The sequence below is a fragment of the Callorhinchus milii genome, unplaced genomic scaffold (assembly GCF_018977255.1).
Source record: "Callorhinchus milii isolate IMCB2004 unplaced genomic scaffold, IMCB_Cmil_1.0 Scaffold7, whole genome shotgun sequence".
Classification (NCBI taxonomy): Eukaryota; Metazoa; Chordata; class Chondrichthyes; order Chimaeriformes; family Callorhinchidae; genus Callorhinchus; species Callorhinchus milii.
In genome coordinates this window covers 12,739,076-12,754,677 of record NW_024704748.1, presented here as the reverse complement: position 1 = coordinate 12,754,677, position 15,602 = coordinate 12,739,076, and the positions used below count along the sequence as shown (strand labels likewise).

Sequence of the window (15,602 nt, the reverse complement as noted above, 5' to 3'; positions counted from 1 at the left end):
TTTCCAGGAGCAATTGTACTGATTATGCTGAAGACTAATGCACAATAATTCTCTGAATCACAATCCCCAACAATTCAGAGAATTATAGTTTGACTTGACTAAATAATCTCCATCGCTGAACATAATGTATACTCCATATTACAATGAGAATCCGTGCAGGCTGTTTAACACTTTTTACATTTACAATAGTGTTTTTTTCTGTTTGAAAATTCAGCATTATTCATTAACCTTCCACTCAGAATATATCTGAATTATTTTCAGACTGGGTTTTATTACGACTAACAAGCAGAGCTGAGTGTCTGTTTCCATATAATCAGCAAACAGTCAAGGGCAGGAACAAAGACACAGACGGTGTTCTTCAAATCAAATGTGCTTTAAATTGCTACTGAACAGCTCCAATGTGAACAAAGAGGCAGGTATTTTGAAATACACTAATGGTGGTTAAATGTTTGGGTTTATTGGTTACGTAACCAAATCTGCTTTTAAAACGATCAGATGGGAAGAGGCACAGAATTGATCACATTTACTTTGATATTTTCAATAGTAATACATCGTTCATGACAGCGGAAGGTTGATTGACTGATTTGGAAGCACTTAATTCAGGAAGCACAAAGTTAATGCTATCCCAGAATCCAACTGCAATAGATCCTAATCTTTTCATTACAGACGTATACTATAGTTTATGTATCCAAATTAAGAGAATTCCCAAGACCAATGGGCGTTTTAGACCAGTAAACTACCATGTGCCATTAAGTTTATCTGCGCAGATCTCTTTTTTTTTAGCTGGAGAGTAATTTGTTTCAGTAGATTTACTTCATTGGGTGAATGCTAATGGTTTACATATTTTTCATTGTTGAGGGCAAACCCTGGCATTGAACATTTAAGTATTAGCTGCTAATATTTTACCCCCCAACCAGCCCCCGCCCCCGGTGGCCAGCTCAAGCATGATCTTGGTTTGCGAGGCGTTTGCTAGCTTCAGCGACCCTTCCTGGCAACCTGTTCCATTAGTTAACTCCACTCTGGATAAAGAAAAATTTCTTGGTCTCTATCCTGAAATTTCCATTTGAAATTCTAAATGTATGTCCTCTTGTTCTACTGTTCTAGTGCGTCCTAAAGTACTTAAAACCTCTTTTTTCAAAAGAAGAGAAACTTTAGCATTTTATTGCTTGACACCAACTGTTCATTTCCATCAACTTGCTTTGTCTCTCTGGATTTTAAAGAATATCTCGGGATAGTTTCTTAAAAACAATTTGTACCCTTTCAGATGCTGAACAAGCAGCACAGATTTACATAAACAGTGAACTTTCAAGGAACAGTAAACATCCCCTAGTAACCTCTACATTTGCCTTATAAAACACACAATCACGAGACTTTACGGTATATCCTGCAAAGCACTTTAAGACGTTGTCTCAAAGGTTCTATATTGAATGTAAGGACTATGGTTTTTATTGCCACTAATTAAATAAAAAAGTGGGTGTAAAATATAAGATCATATTCACCAGCAATGTGAAACATATGACCTAATTTAAACCAATTGCTGTTTTTCGTTAACAGATTCGCATCAGAGTTTACAGAATGATTTATGAAAAGTCAATGACTGAAAAGAATACACACGACTATTTATGGTGTTTTTTTTCAAACCACGTGAAAGAAATTCCAGCAGTCCTGTACTCTCTTCGCTGGGAGATTTGATTCTTGGATAAATTTCTATTCTCTGTGTGTTTTTGTTCGTGTTGCCTAGTGCAGTTAAATACAGTTTTTATCTTGCTTCTGAATTTTTTTTTATACGTTCATAACAGATCTCAAGAGGGAGCATTAAATTATTTAGGAAATTTGATGGAAACCTGCTATGTGTTTCACTCGGACGGGGTGGGGGTTGACAACGGAACAAAACCAAGTTGGATTTATGTTTTCATTTCTTAAACAGTTCAGTTCTTCAAAGATTGCATGGCAATGAGAAGGTCAGAGAATGATGCCCAAAGAAGGATGGTGAACTGCGTATTTCTGCTGTGCTGCTTTTAAACAAGAAGTCCCTAAAGTGTTGTGTGAACATTTTTTAAGCATGAAAGCCCATGATAAAAAAAAGATTGCCGCACGGATCCCTTGGGCTCAACGACATGTTCTCTCCAGCCAAGTGGAAATAGTCTGTTTGCTGCCATTCAAGTCCCTCAAAGGCTTAACAGTCACGAATATCAGCACCATTACCCAACTAAATTAGGTTGATGGCCATCATGGCTAGTCCTATCATTCTAATTCTAACACAATAATTTCCCCAATATAAAATAATGGAGTCTACAACCGCAGGATTCATACATGCCATTGCTATTTTTATAGCAATTACTGTACCTGAGCCAGTGACCTTGAAATCAGGACAAGTAGGACTTTCTAGGAGCAGTCTCTCAATTTCCTTTTAAGGAATTCCTGTGACCTGGAACTCCAATCTGGAAGAATGCATTGGAACGGCGTTCCATAGGTTGTCATTGTGTACTTTTGGTTATCAGAAAGAATCTCATTTGAACAACTCTGATTCCTTATTAAGGATTGCCTATAAGAAATATCTCAACTAACCACCCCCCCACTCCACCTTCATATTTTAATATTGACATTTATGAGGATGTCTGAGCCATAAATATACCATTAATGTCTATCTCTTTATAAGCGGAATTGGATACCAATTTGAGTAAATTTGAGAGGCCTGTTCCATACTGCCAGTAATTTCCAAAATAATGGACTGCCTCAATTTAAACCCTAGGTATGAATTTTTAATGGAAGCAATCCAATAACTGCAATCTGTGTCTTTCACTTACACTAAACGGCACTGGCTGATTTAATTGAACAAATTCATCATGCCTTTACGAAGGTACAATTCAGCAGTATGAATTTTCTGGTTGGTTTAGTCAAATATTCTGAGATGGAAATTACAATTTATTATCTAGAGTAAATGTACAGGCTTTGTGAGTGCTTTGAGACATTTTCCCTGCATGAAAGGTGCCATTTAAGTGCAAACTATTGTTGTTCCACACCTTTTTCTATGTAATGAAGTCCCGTCTGAAACGGGTTTGGTTTCTCACACCACAGGAATTCTCGGTCTCCAGATTAACAATTTGATGGGTGCTTGCAGGCACCCAGAGGTATTTATGAATGCTGACAATATCATTTAATTATGTGAAGCATGTTCTGCTTATGATCCAACTGCAATACTATTCCAAAGAACTGACAGTGGCGGTTAACTGGCTGAGTTGCCAACATTCATCACTTAGGGGGTAAAATTATTTCAATGTCATTCAGTTTCCACCCAGAATGTGACACTGCAAAATTCTCAGAGAGAATTAAGCAAAATAAGGCATGTACACAAATGTACACATAGTCAGTGCCCAGGAACAGGATGTAGCCCCAAAAAATGGGACTTGGCAAACTCTTCACATCTTATTTTTGTATCTAAACCACTAAGTATCGGCTTTCATTTATCTGGGAGTCAGTATAAATTTGCCAACAAGGGTTTCATCTATTTACATGGGTTTTAATACAACATTTATTTTCAGAAGAGCTGGAAATGTGCTCATGTTGCCTTTCTGGTATTGAAAAAAAATGGTAACACTACTTTGAACAATAGAATATATTGAGTATACATTTATATTGACAAAACTCAGTCTAGTGTCATCTCCTTACAAATTCCATTCACACACCTCAGGGAAACTGAAATTGCTTCAATTAACCGAAAGAGTCAAGCTTTAACTTGCCATAGTAATGTATAAATAGTTTAATGCTGCACCTTTTTATTCTTTACTAGACATTGCGACCAGCATCATGGTTCAAGGTTGTCTGTGAATGTAAATTTCACATTTCCCCCTTTGGTAGAATTTTTTTTGTTAAATTTCCTTCACTTTTATTACTCTTTAATTGTCTCATTTAAATTGAGATTAACACAAAATCATCTCTTTCCAGAAACATTTTAAGTTCTCGCTGCAATATACTGTATGCCCTATTAGGTCTGTGTAATATTCTAACCTGTACAAATCTCTTTATTATCTGAATTTACATACAGTATTACCGGCATTCTAGTATATATTTTCCTTTTGCTTTCATTTATCTCTGTAAGCTTTGATGTTTTGCTGACAGAGACCTGGGCTAGATTGCCACTAGGGGGAAATAGTCCATCCTGCATATACTGTAAATATAATATTTACAAAGTTATGAAGCAAGGGTTTAAATGAATATTGGAGGAGCGCTGACATTTAATTAATTAATGGTAAATTTAAAGGAAGACTTTCTTTAAGGTAAAGTATTTTCATTTTATTAAGAGGTATGTGCCATAAATCTGTAGATTACATTGAAACACATCATTATCTCAATCGCACATGAAGTTACCATGATAAAACCAAAACACTATCATTCTTTCTCAATCCCAAATTAAAAATGTTCATATGCATTTCCGTGAACATAAGACCCAAATAAATAATTTTGAGGCACTCGATAGTTTTCATAAATCTACCGCGCAGAAAGAGACCATTCGGCCCATTCAGTTTGCACTGGTTCACATCCCTACTTGGCAGGGCATTCCATATCCCAACAACTCTCTGGGTGAAAACAAAATCCTTCTAAATTCTCCTTTTGCTGTTCTTGTGGCTGTTTTATAACTATGTCACTGACTCCAATATCAGTGGAAAAACCTTCTCTCTGTTTATCCCATCAAAAACCCTCATATTTTGTACACCTCTATCTGGTTCGCCCCTCAACCTTCTCTGTTCCAATGAAAGTAGACCTAGTACCTCCAATCTCTCCTCACATCTATAATTCATCATCCTGGAATTATTCTCGTAAACAAAAAGATTTCAGAATGTACCTTTTCATATTGTAAGAGCAAAAACATTCCCAAGGTAGGGATACAGCCCCAAGGAATGTAAATCAGATTCAGTCTGAACACTATTATTTCATTATTACATAACTATAATTCATTATTTCAATGTGGGTAATTGAAGTTAGTTTCTGGCTGGAGCATCAGTTGTTAGAAAGGAAGGTCGTGCCCTCATTTGAATGTGCAAATGGAGTTTGCATCTAGTGTAAAACTCTATGGGTTTTAGAAGTTTCACTCCGAGACTCCACCCTGTGTGAAAGGCACTATAAAAATGCAAGCTGTTGTTGCTTTCCCAATCCAGCAAGCTTGTTACTAGCACAAGAAGCCACTGCTGTTACTAACAGAGTGAGGCTTTGGATCTGCTGGCTGTACATCACGCAATGCCCTGATGTATTCGGAATGCACCGTCCGTGTATGTGGAGATCTTATTCAGCCAGAATTTATACAGTCAAATGACATGGCACTCTAGTCTGCAACAGACAAGGACAATTACTGTCACTTAATGTGTGTTGGAAAAAATGGTAAGGAAGCCCATTTGCTCCGATGTTCGCTGCACTGAAGCCCAACAAGGAAAAATAAGCTGGGTGCAAAGTAGATAGCATTTACTGTAATATGTTTACATATGCATAGTACATTGGAAGAATCACAAATAATAGTAAATATAATCCTTGCATTTGATATAGCGCTTTTCACGTCGGGAGGACGTCCCAAAGCGCTTCACAGAACACACTGTAAAGAACACACTGAACACACATTGCGCACAGCAATGTCCCACTAACATTCGAAGATTGAAAATGACCAATTTTATTATTGTTTTTGGTTTTGAAGGGATTATTATTAGGCGTGTGGAGTTAGGAAACTTGCCCAAGGTTTCGCCCTGCCTGGAATTGAACTCAGGTCTCTCGCTTGCAAAGCGAGTGCTCTAACCACTGAGCTACAGGACTCCACGAATATTGCACGTATGCAAATTCTTCATGTCTTTGGGTGTAGAATTGCAATGATGTCATTCACATCAGCAAATGGCCTGTTGTGACTGCAGCATACATCTCCTTATCTTCCCAAACTGCAGTATTTCCTGTTTAACCTCACGTATTCAAATTCTGCCTTCAGGTTTGTTCATTTTTTTCAAAAGACTTTGCTGTATTTACGTATTTGTCTAATGAATTTGCTCACACTGTGTTCATAGATTGGTGGATTATTGACCAGACTTCAAACTAGATGTCATTACGTATTTCGAAGGAATAATAGGTTTAATCATGGCTGGGGGTAGGGGAGAAAAGCAAGATAGAAAGAACAACTGCTGTTTTGTGAAATCCACTATCCTGATAAATCCACTGGAGTTTTTCTTATTGAAATGAACAGACTGTAAGATTAACACTGATGACGTGAGAAATCAATTTCTGAATTCTTAATAATTGCAACTTGATATTTTCCTTAAATTGCTTTTAAATTTTCTTCATTCTAATTTTAATTTCTTACATTTTCTCTGAATTTTTTTGAAAGAGATGGTCATCAGACCGGATATTTCATGATCCCAAGTTGGGTGCTGTGTTCATCTATAAATATAGTCACTAAAATTTGCAGTAAAGCCTGTGATGCACTTTGAGGCATTTTGACAACTTGATACGATGCTATGTCAAATGCAAGGAATGTATTATAAACAACAACAACAACAAGATTCCATTTATTGAGCGCCTTTCACGTCAGGAGGATGTCCCAAGGCGCTGTACAGTTGGGTCAGGAGGAGGGAAGGGAGGGAGCGAGGAGGGGGTAGAGAGTCGAGAGGGGAGCTGAAGGCACGGTCAAAGAGAAAGGTCTTGAGACCGGCCTTGAAGGAGGAAAGGGAGGAGGCAAGGCGAAGGCACTGGGGGATAGAGTTCCAGAGCTTAGGGGCTGAGAGGCTGAAGGCCCGGCCACCGATGGTAGGGCAGGGGATGTGGAGCAGACCGGAGCCAGAGGAACGGAGGGTAGGTAGGTAGGGGGATAGTAGGTCGGAGAGGTAGGAGGGAGCAAGGCCGTGAATGGCCTTGTAGGTGAGGATGAGGATCTTGAATTCGATCCTCTGGGGATGGGGAGCCAGTGGAGGTGAGCGAGGGTGGGAGTGATGTGGTCCCGAAGCCTGGTGCGGGATAGTACACGAGCTGCAGAGTTCTGAATGACCTGCAGCTTGTGGAGGGAGGTGCCGGGAAGGCCGGCGAGGAGAGAGTTCCCATAGTCCAGCCTTGAGGTGATAAAGGCGTGGACCAGAGTTTCAGCAGCGTGAGGGGTGAGGTAGTGCCGTAGTCTGGTGACATTCCGGAGGTGATGGAAGGCGGTGCCAGTTGTGGCGTGGATATGAGGGAGAAAGGACAGCTCAGGGTCGAACAGAACCCCGAGGTTCCTGACCGGCTTTGAGAGGTGGAGAGTGCAGTCTTGGATGCTGATGCTGTCAGCGCCTGAGGTGCGGAGGCGCTGACACGAGCCAATCAGGAGGGCCTCAGTTGGGTGTCATCCACATACATGTGGAAGTTAACCCCATGTCTGCGGATGATGTCACCAAGGGGGAGCATGTAGAGGGTGAAGAGGAGGGGACCGAGGACAGAGCCTTGAGGGACACAGCACGAGACAGTGCGGGGGCCGGCGGAAAAATCATTCGTGGAGACAAAGTGAAGACGGTGGGAGAGGTACTACCGAAACCACTCAAGGACAGGGCCTTGAAGGTTTAGGTGGGAGGACAAGTGGTGGAAGAGGATAGCATGATCGACCGTATCGTACACCCTGCATGTAAAAATATAAGTTAACAAGTACTAATACGCTCTAGGAATGCAGAATAATCCTTACATTTGATATCGTGCCTTATCATGTCTTTGAAATGTCTCAAAGCGCTTCACAGAATATACTGCAAAGTGAATTGACTGTATATTTTGTGGGTGAAACGAGGCAGGCAATTGCACATAGTAGTGTCCCACAAATAGTCGTGAATTGAGTGACAATTTTTAAATTTATTTTTAAAATTAATTTTGAAGGGATTATTACCCCTGGAAAAGCGATCCACCAATCGGCTAACAACCAGGTTCCTACTTACTGCTTGATAAAGATGCGTGTGGAGTAAGGAAACTTGCTTAACATTTCACCCTGCCCGGGAATTGAACCCAGGTCCTCTTGCTTGCGTGACGAGTGCTCCAATATTAAGGGAGAGAAAAGTTGAAGCCAAAAACTAGAGCACAGTTCAGTGGAAACTATATCTAACTAAGAACCAAGTGGAGTAGACCCAAGTCTTTGGAATGAATACAGAGTAAGTGAAATAAAACGTGAAACATGAGACAACACCAGGAGTTTTATCTGAGTGAAAGTACCATCAAAAGATTTAGTAATAACAGCAAGAATGGTGCAGCCTTCATCATATGAAGAAAGGTGAGATCTAGAAAATAATTCAGTGAGATGTTCAACCTCCTTTCCCAGAGAAGAGTGGTATAGATGTAAACATGCATACCACAGAAAAAACTGGCAACAATTAATCAGACAGGACAAGGCATGGGAGTGGTACAACTGGTAAACAGGAAAGTGTCTAGTTCTGATGAAGCAACTTTAGATGTGTTAAAGACAATCAAAAAGTGGCAAACTTGGACAGGAGAGAGGGTAAGAGAACAAAATGAGAGTACATACCAGAAGCTGTTTGAGCCTCCAGAGACTGGGGCAATGGCATGGAGACAATTATACCAGATGGCCCTCTTAAGAAGTGCAACGACCAGAGGGAGGAGAAGATATTGAGGAAGGACATTACTGATGTCCTTCCTCTTTTTGATTTGAATTCTAGTGAGAATCAAGGATGCAGCAGCGAAAAGACACAAAGCAACCAAGCAAGTTCCAGCAACTTAGCAAGTTCCAGCCCCAGTAGATCATTTACTGGCCAGCTTTTTACTATGCATCAGAAACTTGAGAGGTATATTGAGTTGAGGAAGCCATTACATGTGAATTTTATTGATTCTGAAAAAAACAAGTCTCTGGCTCTCCACACAGATCAAACATTTGGGAGATTTAATGGAATCCTTAAAGAATCAGGTGGGAAATTAGATCATTTTAAAGCAATGAAAACTGAGTGAAGGCTGAAGGAGAAACAGAAGAAATTACTATGGAAGTGTAACAAAATTTGTTAACAGTAATTCTGATACAGTGAATGGTGAGAAATATTTTGATGGCAAAGAACTTCAGTTACTTTGGACCTGCAGACACATCTGAATCATACTTTTTGCAGATGAAATCAGAACTGAGTTTCTCAAATGACCTCAAAACTCTTTAAACCAGACATTGGAGACCTTATAAACTGAAGTCCCTTTTCCATGTATCTGTGGACTTAATCATTGAGTTTAAGAGTGCTGTTTATTCAGCAGAGTGGGCGCTGACAAGGTCTCTTTAAAAAACACAAACTGCATTGATAGCATTAGGACCTTTGAAACGTTTCAACAAGATAAGATGCTATATCGAATGCGACTATAATTACATACGATAATAACTGGTCTGCTCAGGGAAATCACTGACCGCAATAAAGCCACGTGAAATTGTCTGACTTAAAACATAGTGCTCCGTTGGTTTGGTTGCTTGTAAATAATAGACCCTGTATCATACAGAAGCCAATTTTGTAAAAGACATCAGGGGAAAAGAGGAAGGGATGGAAGAAGCAGAAGACAAACGTGGGTGATAAATTAGGAAAAAATTGGAGAAAGCTGAACTAAATTCAGGAAAAGTGTCAAGGAATTATAAGGACAGGCTGAATGGCCCCGATGGTGGTGTCGCCAACTGATGATAATGATGAAATCACCCAGAGACGGAGCTAGTCCATTAACAGGTCATGTATTTTAAATTACTGAACCACTGCCATTGTGCAACTTGGCTTAAAAACACATTAAAATTAGGACCAACCGACAATGATGAAGAACATACGCTTAATTTGCTTAACATAGTTATGATCGTGAACCTCGGGTTGGTGGAAATTATTCATCTGGTGCCAAGAAGATAAAATTGTGGTACAAAATTAGTGTGCATCATTCTTCTGTTGATTAATTAAAATGTCAATTAGGGTAACATTATATAGGCTCTTGAATCAGTCAGTACCCAGGCAGCTGGTTTGTGGTCTGTGTCTGCGGCTAGCAAATCATGTGGCTCATTTGGAAAGACATAGGAAGGATTCCGGTTTTCTCGCCATTTTAGACTTTTAAAAAAAAGGAGCACAGGTAAATTGGGCATTTAAACATGTCAAGCTGCTGACAAAATGACCTTCAGCAGAATGAGCACTGGCTGACTGCAAATTAAAATTTGGGACAGAATGCCAATAAATCAGTACAACTTGAGTTACTTTGGATGCTTGAATACGCTGTTCCTTGATTTGTTCGCACAGGTCTCAGCGGAATTCATGATTAGTATTAAAAACACAGTTCAGTGACTTTCACTGTTAAATAAACCTTTTGGAATCTCAAATAAAATTCACTTTAACCGACTGTAAAATGGAAGATGTCTTAACAACTACCATATTTTTGGGACAACCTTTGAGGACTCTTTTTCCAATATTTCCCTCTGATTTGCTCCTTCCTCTTCTGTAATATCCTGTGGAGGTACAGTACCATAGTCTGCGATCCCCGTTTGTGCACTCCTCAATAGTAGTAAAAACCCACCTCCAGCAATTCAAAGCTGAAGTGGTGTCAATCAAAGCCTTGGGGGCATGATGACAGTCCTGAGTGAACCGAAGACCACTGATTCCACTCTCCTTTGGCCTAACACATCGTTAGTCCAATATGCCATCCAACTGTGTTTCTTACTCCTGGCTCCTAATTGGATGCCCCTCGAAGGAGACTAACATCACTAAAGTGGAATGTTGCCAAAATGATTTGGATTTCTTCTCAATTGAATAAATGCGTGATTTTTTGTATCATATAAATATCGTATATAAAAATGTACTAAAATTCTACACAGCATCTGATCAGAATTTCTTTCAAATTTCCTGACCTTTGAATTTTTTAGCTCCTCAAGTTTAAATAAAACATTTATTTTTTTCCTTTTAGACTAAAGGTCTTTCTGGTAGAAATGAAATAGAATGTGAAGTCGGATGGCAATCCAGTTCCCCGTACAGCATAAGGGTGTTACAAGGGATGAGTGGATATTAAGAAAGTTATCAAGAAAGATTACACATTGGAGCTTTTCTCTCTGGAGTTGAGTCAATTGAGAGGGCACCTTATGAAGGTATTCAGGCTTATGAAAGGATTTGATAAGGAAGATGTTGACAGGCTGTTTCCACTCATTGGTGAGTCCAAAACAAGTAAAGATATAAACATAAAATAGCCAGTAATAGATCTGATAGGTAATTTTGGAGGAACGTCCTCATGCAGAAGGTGGTGAGAATGTGCTGGAAGGTTAGAGCAAAAAAGCATCAATGTATTTGAGAGGAAACTTGATGTACACAAGAGGGAGAAGGAATACAGTGGTATAGGTGAAGGGAACAGGAGCCTCGTACGGAGTGTAAACACTGGTATAGGCCAATGTTTCCATGTTGTATCAATCTATTTAACGCTGTATAACGACATACAGACTGTGGAGACTATATATTAAGCAGTGGATCTCACAGAGCTGTGTCTAGCTCAGGAAAGCTCAGAAACAGATAATGAGTGGTACCTAAATTGGCAGGACTGCCCACCCATTATCTGTCTGCAGATACTGTAAGCGTTTTTTCATTATTTTACAAATTACTAATATGTCACTATTAGCAAAATACAAACTAATGTGTTTCTGCAGCAGAACTTCACAGCTACAAGTGGAAGCTGTGTGACATAACAGATCTTCAGGCAGCTTCTGTAAATACATCAACAAATGTTAGAAATCTCTAGACCCCTTTTCCAAGTGGATATTACAGCTGAATTAGAGCAGGAATGAAAGGCAGCAGCAGACTTTAATTTATATCTGTAGCTTTACCTCTAGCTGATATGAAGGAAAAACACCCATTTAAGCTACATTCAAAAAAGATATTCAGTTCACGAAGGCCCTTTGGATCATTTATCTCATTGTTCCACAGTACTAATCCTACTAACTTCTCATTACAAGCATCCAGCTGTTTCAATGTACCTATCTGACAATTTATAAGTCAATGTACTGTCAATACTGTAAACCCATTTCATTTGGTTTCCACATATTTTCACTAAATGGGCCTGACTCTTGCTTCAGGGCTCTAGATTTTTTATACTGTGGACAGCACAGAAACTAGTGCCAATTTGTTGTTTGTTTTTGTTGTAGATTTTCACCAAACTGCTAAGGGTTGCATCTATCCCATTAAAGTAAAGGTGCATTTTTAATTACTTTTCATGGCTCATTTAATTTTGTGCAAAACCTCCTGAGTGTGAATACAGTAAGATTAAGTGGGATGCAAAAATCCCAGTTCTACAGTATACAGAAGTGAAAAGGCTTATTTGGTTAAAATTGCATTTTCATTTTTGGACTGTCTCTCACCAATCTGCAGCCAATAATTTTTCTTGCCAGCTCTAAGTAATACAGAATTGTGAAGTCCTGTGGTCTTGAGATAGATTGAAAGTGAAATAAGTTAGTGAAACCAAGTGAAAGATATTGAGCAGAGTGCTGCAGTCAGTACAATGACTAGAATGCATAGGAGGCATGTGCCAACTAAATGTTATTGCATCACTTTCAAAATAAAATGAAACAATTGCGGTGATGTAGTCCACAGACAACTGTTTGAAGGATTTCCTGATGATTAGATTACACCTAGTAATCCTATGCACTCAGCGGTTTATATCAGGTCAAGATTGCATTGCTATTTCCTGAATTAATCTATTTTCATAAATTGCTACGAAATGCCTTTCATCAAGGCTTTTGCACTATAAAATAACAGACTTTGGGTATTGAAAAAGCTGCAAATGTAACCTGGAATACTCTTTGTCTTCCTAACAACAAAAGACATTTGGTGTCCAAAGATTTCATGTGGTGTTTGAGAGCCTGTCCAACTTTGTGTTCTGTTCCACAGTTACCACATAGCTGTCTGTTCCTTCACTGCAATCCCCACACCCGTTCACATTGCATTTGCCATATATTCCAACAAAGCCATGAGTTTGTAAAAAAGGTTCAGAAAATAGACAGAAATTGCATTTTTAAGGCAATCCTATCATGACAAAGAGTCTCAAAACACATTAATAATACATTCCATTGGAGCCTATAACGGGCCTATAAATTCCAACCAGTGCTATAACGGAGTACAATAGCTGTTTTCTGAGATGAAAACCAAGCTAAGATGCACTGTATCACCTGGTGTAATGACTGCTTTGAGGAAAAAGCAAAAGCCATTTGCACCAGAAAGGTGCCACAAACTTGCATGAAATGAATGAAGAGTTATTGTGGGCAATTGTTGATCAGTAAACCAGGAGAAACATCCTTCTCTTTTCAAAAGGTCAAGGGTTCTTTAATATCCACCCGAACAGTCAGACAGGGTTTCATTCACCTATAAGTTGGCATTTCCAATAATGCAGCACAAGGATTCCAGGTACCAAGATCCTTGGCTGCTGGGTTTCGCCCACAAAATATACAGTCACTCCACTTTACAATATATTCTGTGAAGCACTTTGAAATGTCTCAACAACGTGATAAAACGCTGTATCAAAATACAAGGATTATTATTATTATTATTCAACAGACCACAGTTCATTTTTAATTCTTGAACAATAACTAAACCACTCTCTTGAACCAGTTAATTGAGTCATGTTTTCCCAACTCATGTCGTCCTGGTTGGCACTGAACTCACTGTTAAAGCACTGCGTGATTTCATGTGTAGAACTGCAGCCTGGGGCAAATAGTGCACAACATTAGCTGCTACTGTTTATTTACTGAACCAAAAAAGTGTTAGATGCAAACTGCCCATATTTGTTTGAAACAATGCAGGGAAAAAATGATAAATCATTCATGCATCAAATACATTTATTTGGAATATATTGTTTATTAAAAAAAAGTAATGACTTCAAAGACTTCTCAATATCAGAGCTGGAGCTAGATTTGAGTCCTTTCCCTATAATCAAGTCTCACTGTTAACCACGTTTCAACTGGAATCTAATCCATTGTGCTTAAGGGGATTTATTTTAACTATGATATAACAAAAAAGCTGCTTCATCCTCAGTCCAATGTCTATATATTTTTTTTACAAAATGACTTTGGCATGGGACAGATGGTCTTTTTCCGGTCCTATACATTCCTATCGGAAAAAGCCCCAAACAAATATTCAGTAAATTATGTTTTACTACGAAACATGCAGTTACTCACAGGTCAAATATGAGGTAATGAAAACCCTCTTCCGATATGCTGTCATGGAGACGTACTGGGGAGGAAAGAAAGCAAGAGTTTCACATCAGCACAGGTTGTAACATTTCTTCAAACCATTCAAAGAAAAAAGAGGGACCATCTGTACAAGCACTTTACCAATTGGTAATATTTAGTTGGTGGTTACAGGGGAAGTCATAACAGTACCAACAGCTTGCATATACACACAACGCTCTTCTCTTAGGATTACGTCTCAGAATGGTTCACAGTGATATGGTCGATCGTCATGGAAAGTAGAAGGGGGAAGAGGGCCACAGGTGCAGTCAAAGAGGTAGGTTTTAAAGCGGGATTTTGAAGGCTCAGCCTTTAATAATGCAAGGAGGCAGTGGGAGAGACACAGCAGCCCAGAGTAAACCAAGCAGAGCAGTGGGGAAGTGCTAGGGCATGAAGAAATTTGTGTCTGAGGGTGAGGACTTTGAAGTTGATCTATTTGGAGATAAGGAGTTAGTGGAGACTGGTGAAGCTTGGGGTGATGGGCAAAATAACTTGAATCATGCACAGTCACAAAATCTATTTGACATGTGCAGCCATTGTGTTTTTTCTGTGTGAGAATGATTGTTGGGGAAGTGGCTGGAATATAAGGAAATATTCGAACAATATTACTTAATATAGATGCTTAATGGTATTTTTGGTGACTTTTTGTTTCTTAAAAGGTCACAATTATATCTTGCCTCTTCTTTCCTCCCTCCCACTCATCACTGCATTTCAAAAGTGAAGCTACTTCATTCTCGCACACTTTTATTTTGCTGCTGTGCCTAGCACAAGTCAGAAAGCAGCCAGATTACCTCCTGCTCTCAAGCTTGTTCCCAAAGGCATATAGAAGTGAAATAATCTGTCCAATTCTACCCCTCCTTGAAGCACACAGTCTTATAAGCAGACACAATGTATTTAATTGCTTTTTCTCCAGAGACATAGCAAATGTCCCCTGGAATTCAACGATCTGAGACAGTGGGGAGCAGACATCAATCCACTTTTATTAGGTCCCTGATGCAAAAGAGTATTATGCACCAATTAAATGTCTACTCACAGACCTGCCCAACATATACCCAAGCTATAACATATTATGCAACAATTCTTTTCAGTTAACTTCCCTGTAAATTCTGTCAGGGTTTTGGTGTGCTCTTCAGGTAATTATTTTTTTTTATATAGCTCTAGAGATTCAGTGCTGAAAAGGTTAAATTCCGACGTGGTCCAATGTCGCTGCTCACTGTTGTAGCGATGATAAGAGAACTGCTTTTGAACCTAGGCCTCAGCTGGAATTCATTCCAGGCTTTGTAAACTGGTAAAACAAGTACTCCTCAGTGCAACTTAGAATCCACATCTGGGCATTATGTGCTCTGAAGTGTGCACGTGCCTTTTCTGAACTCATTTCAAAATACACCTCACACAATTAATGCGGTGCAAAATT

General features: G+C 39.2%; 1 protein-coding gene across 17 annotated transcripts in view; it reads right to left on the bottom strand.

Annotated features, from left to right (window-relative positions):
* camk2g2 (calcium/calmodulin-dependent protein kinase (CaM kinase) II gamma 2) overlaps positions 1 to 15,602 on the bottom strand; it is a 164,549-nt gene that overhangs the window by 64,441 nt on the left and 84,506 nt on the right. For all 17 annotated transcript variants that reach the window (XM_042336895.1, XM_042336897.1, XM_042336900.1 and 14 more), the window contains exon 4: positions 14,138 to 14,192. In XM_042336895.1, coding sequence (XP_042192829.1) covers positions 14,138 to 14,192 — 55 coding nt within the window. The remainder of the gene's footprint in view (positions 1 to 14,137; positions 14,193 to 15,602) is intronic.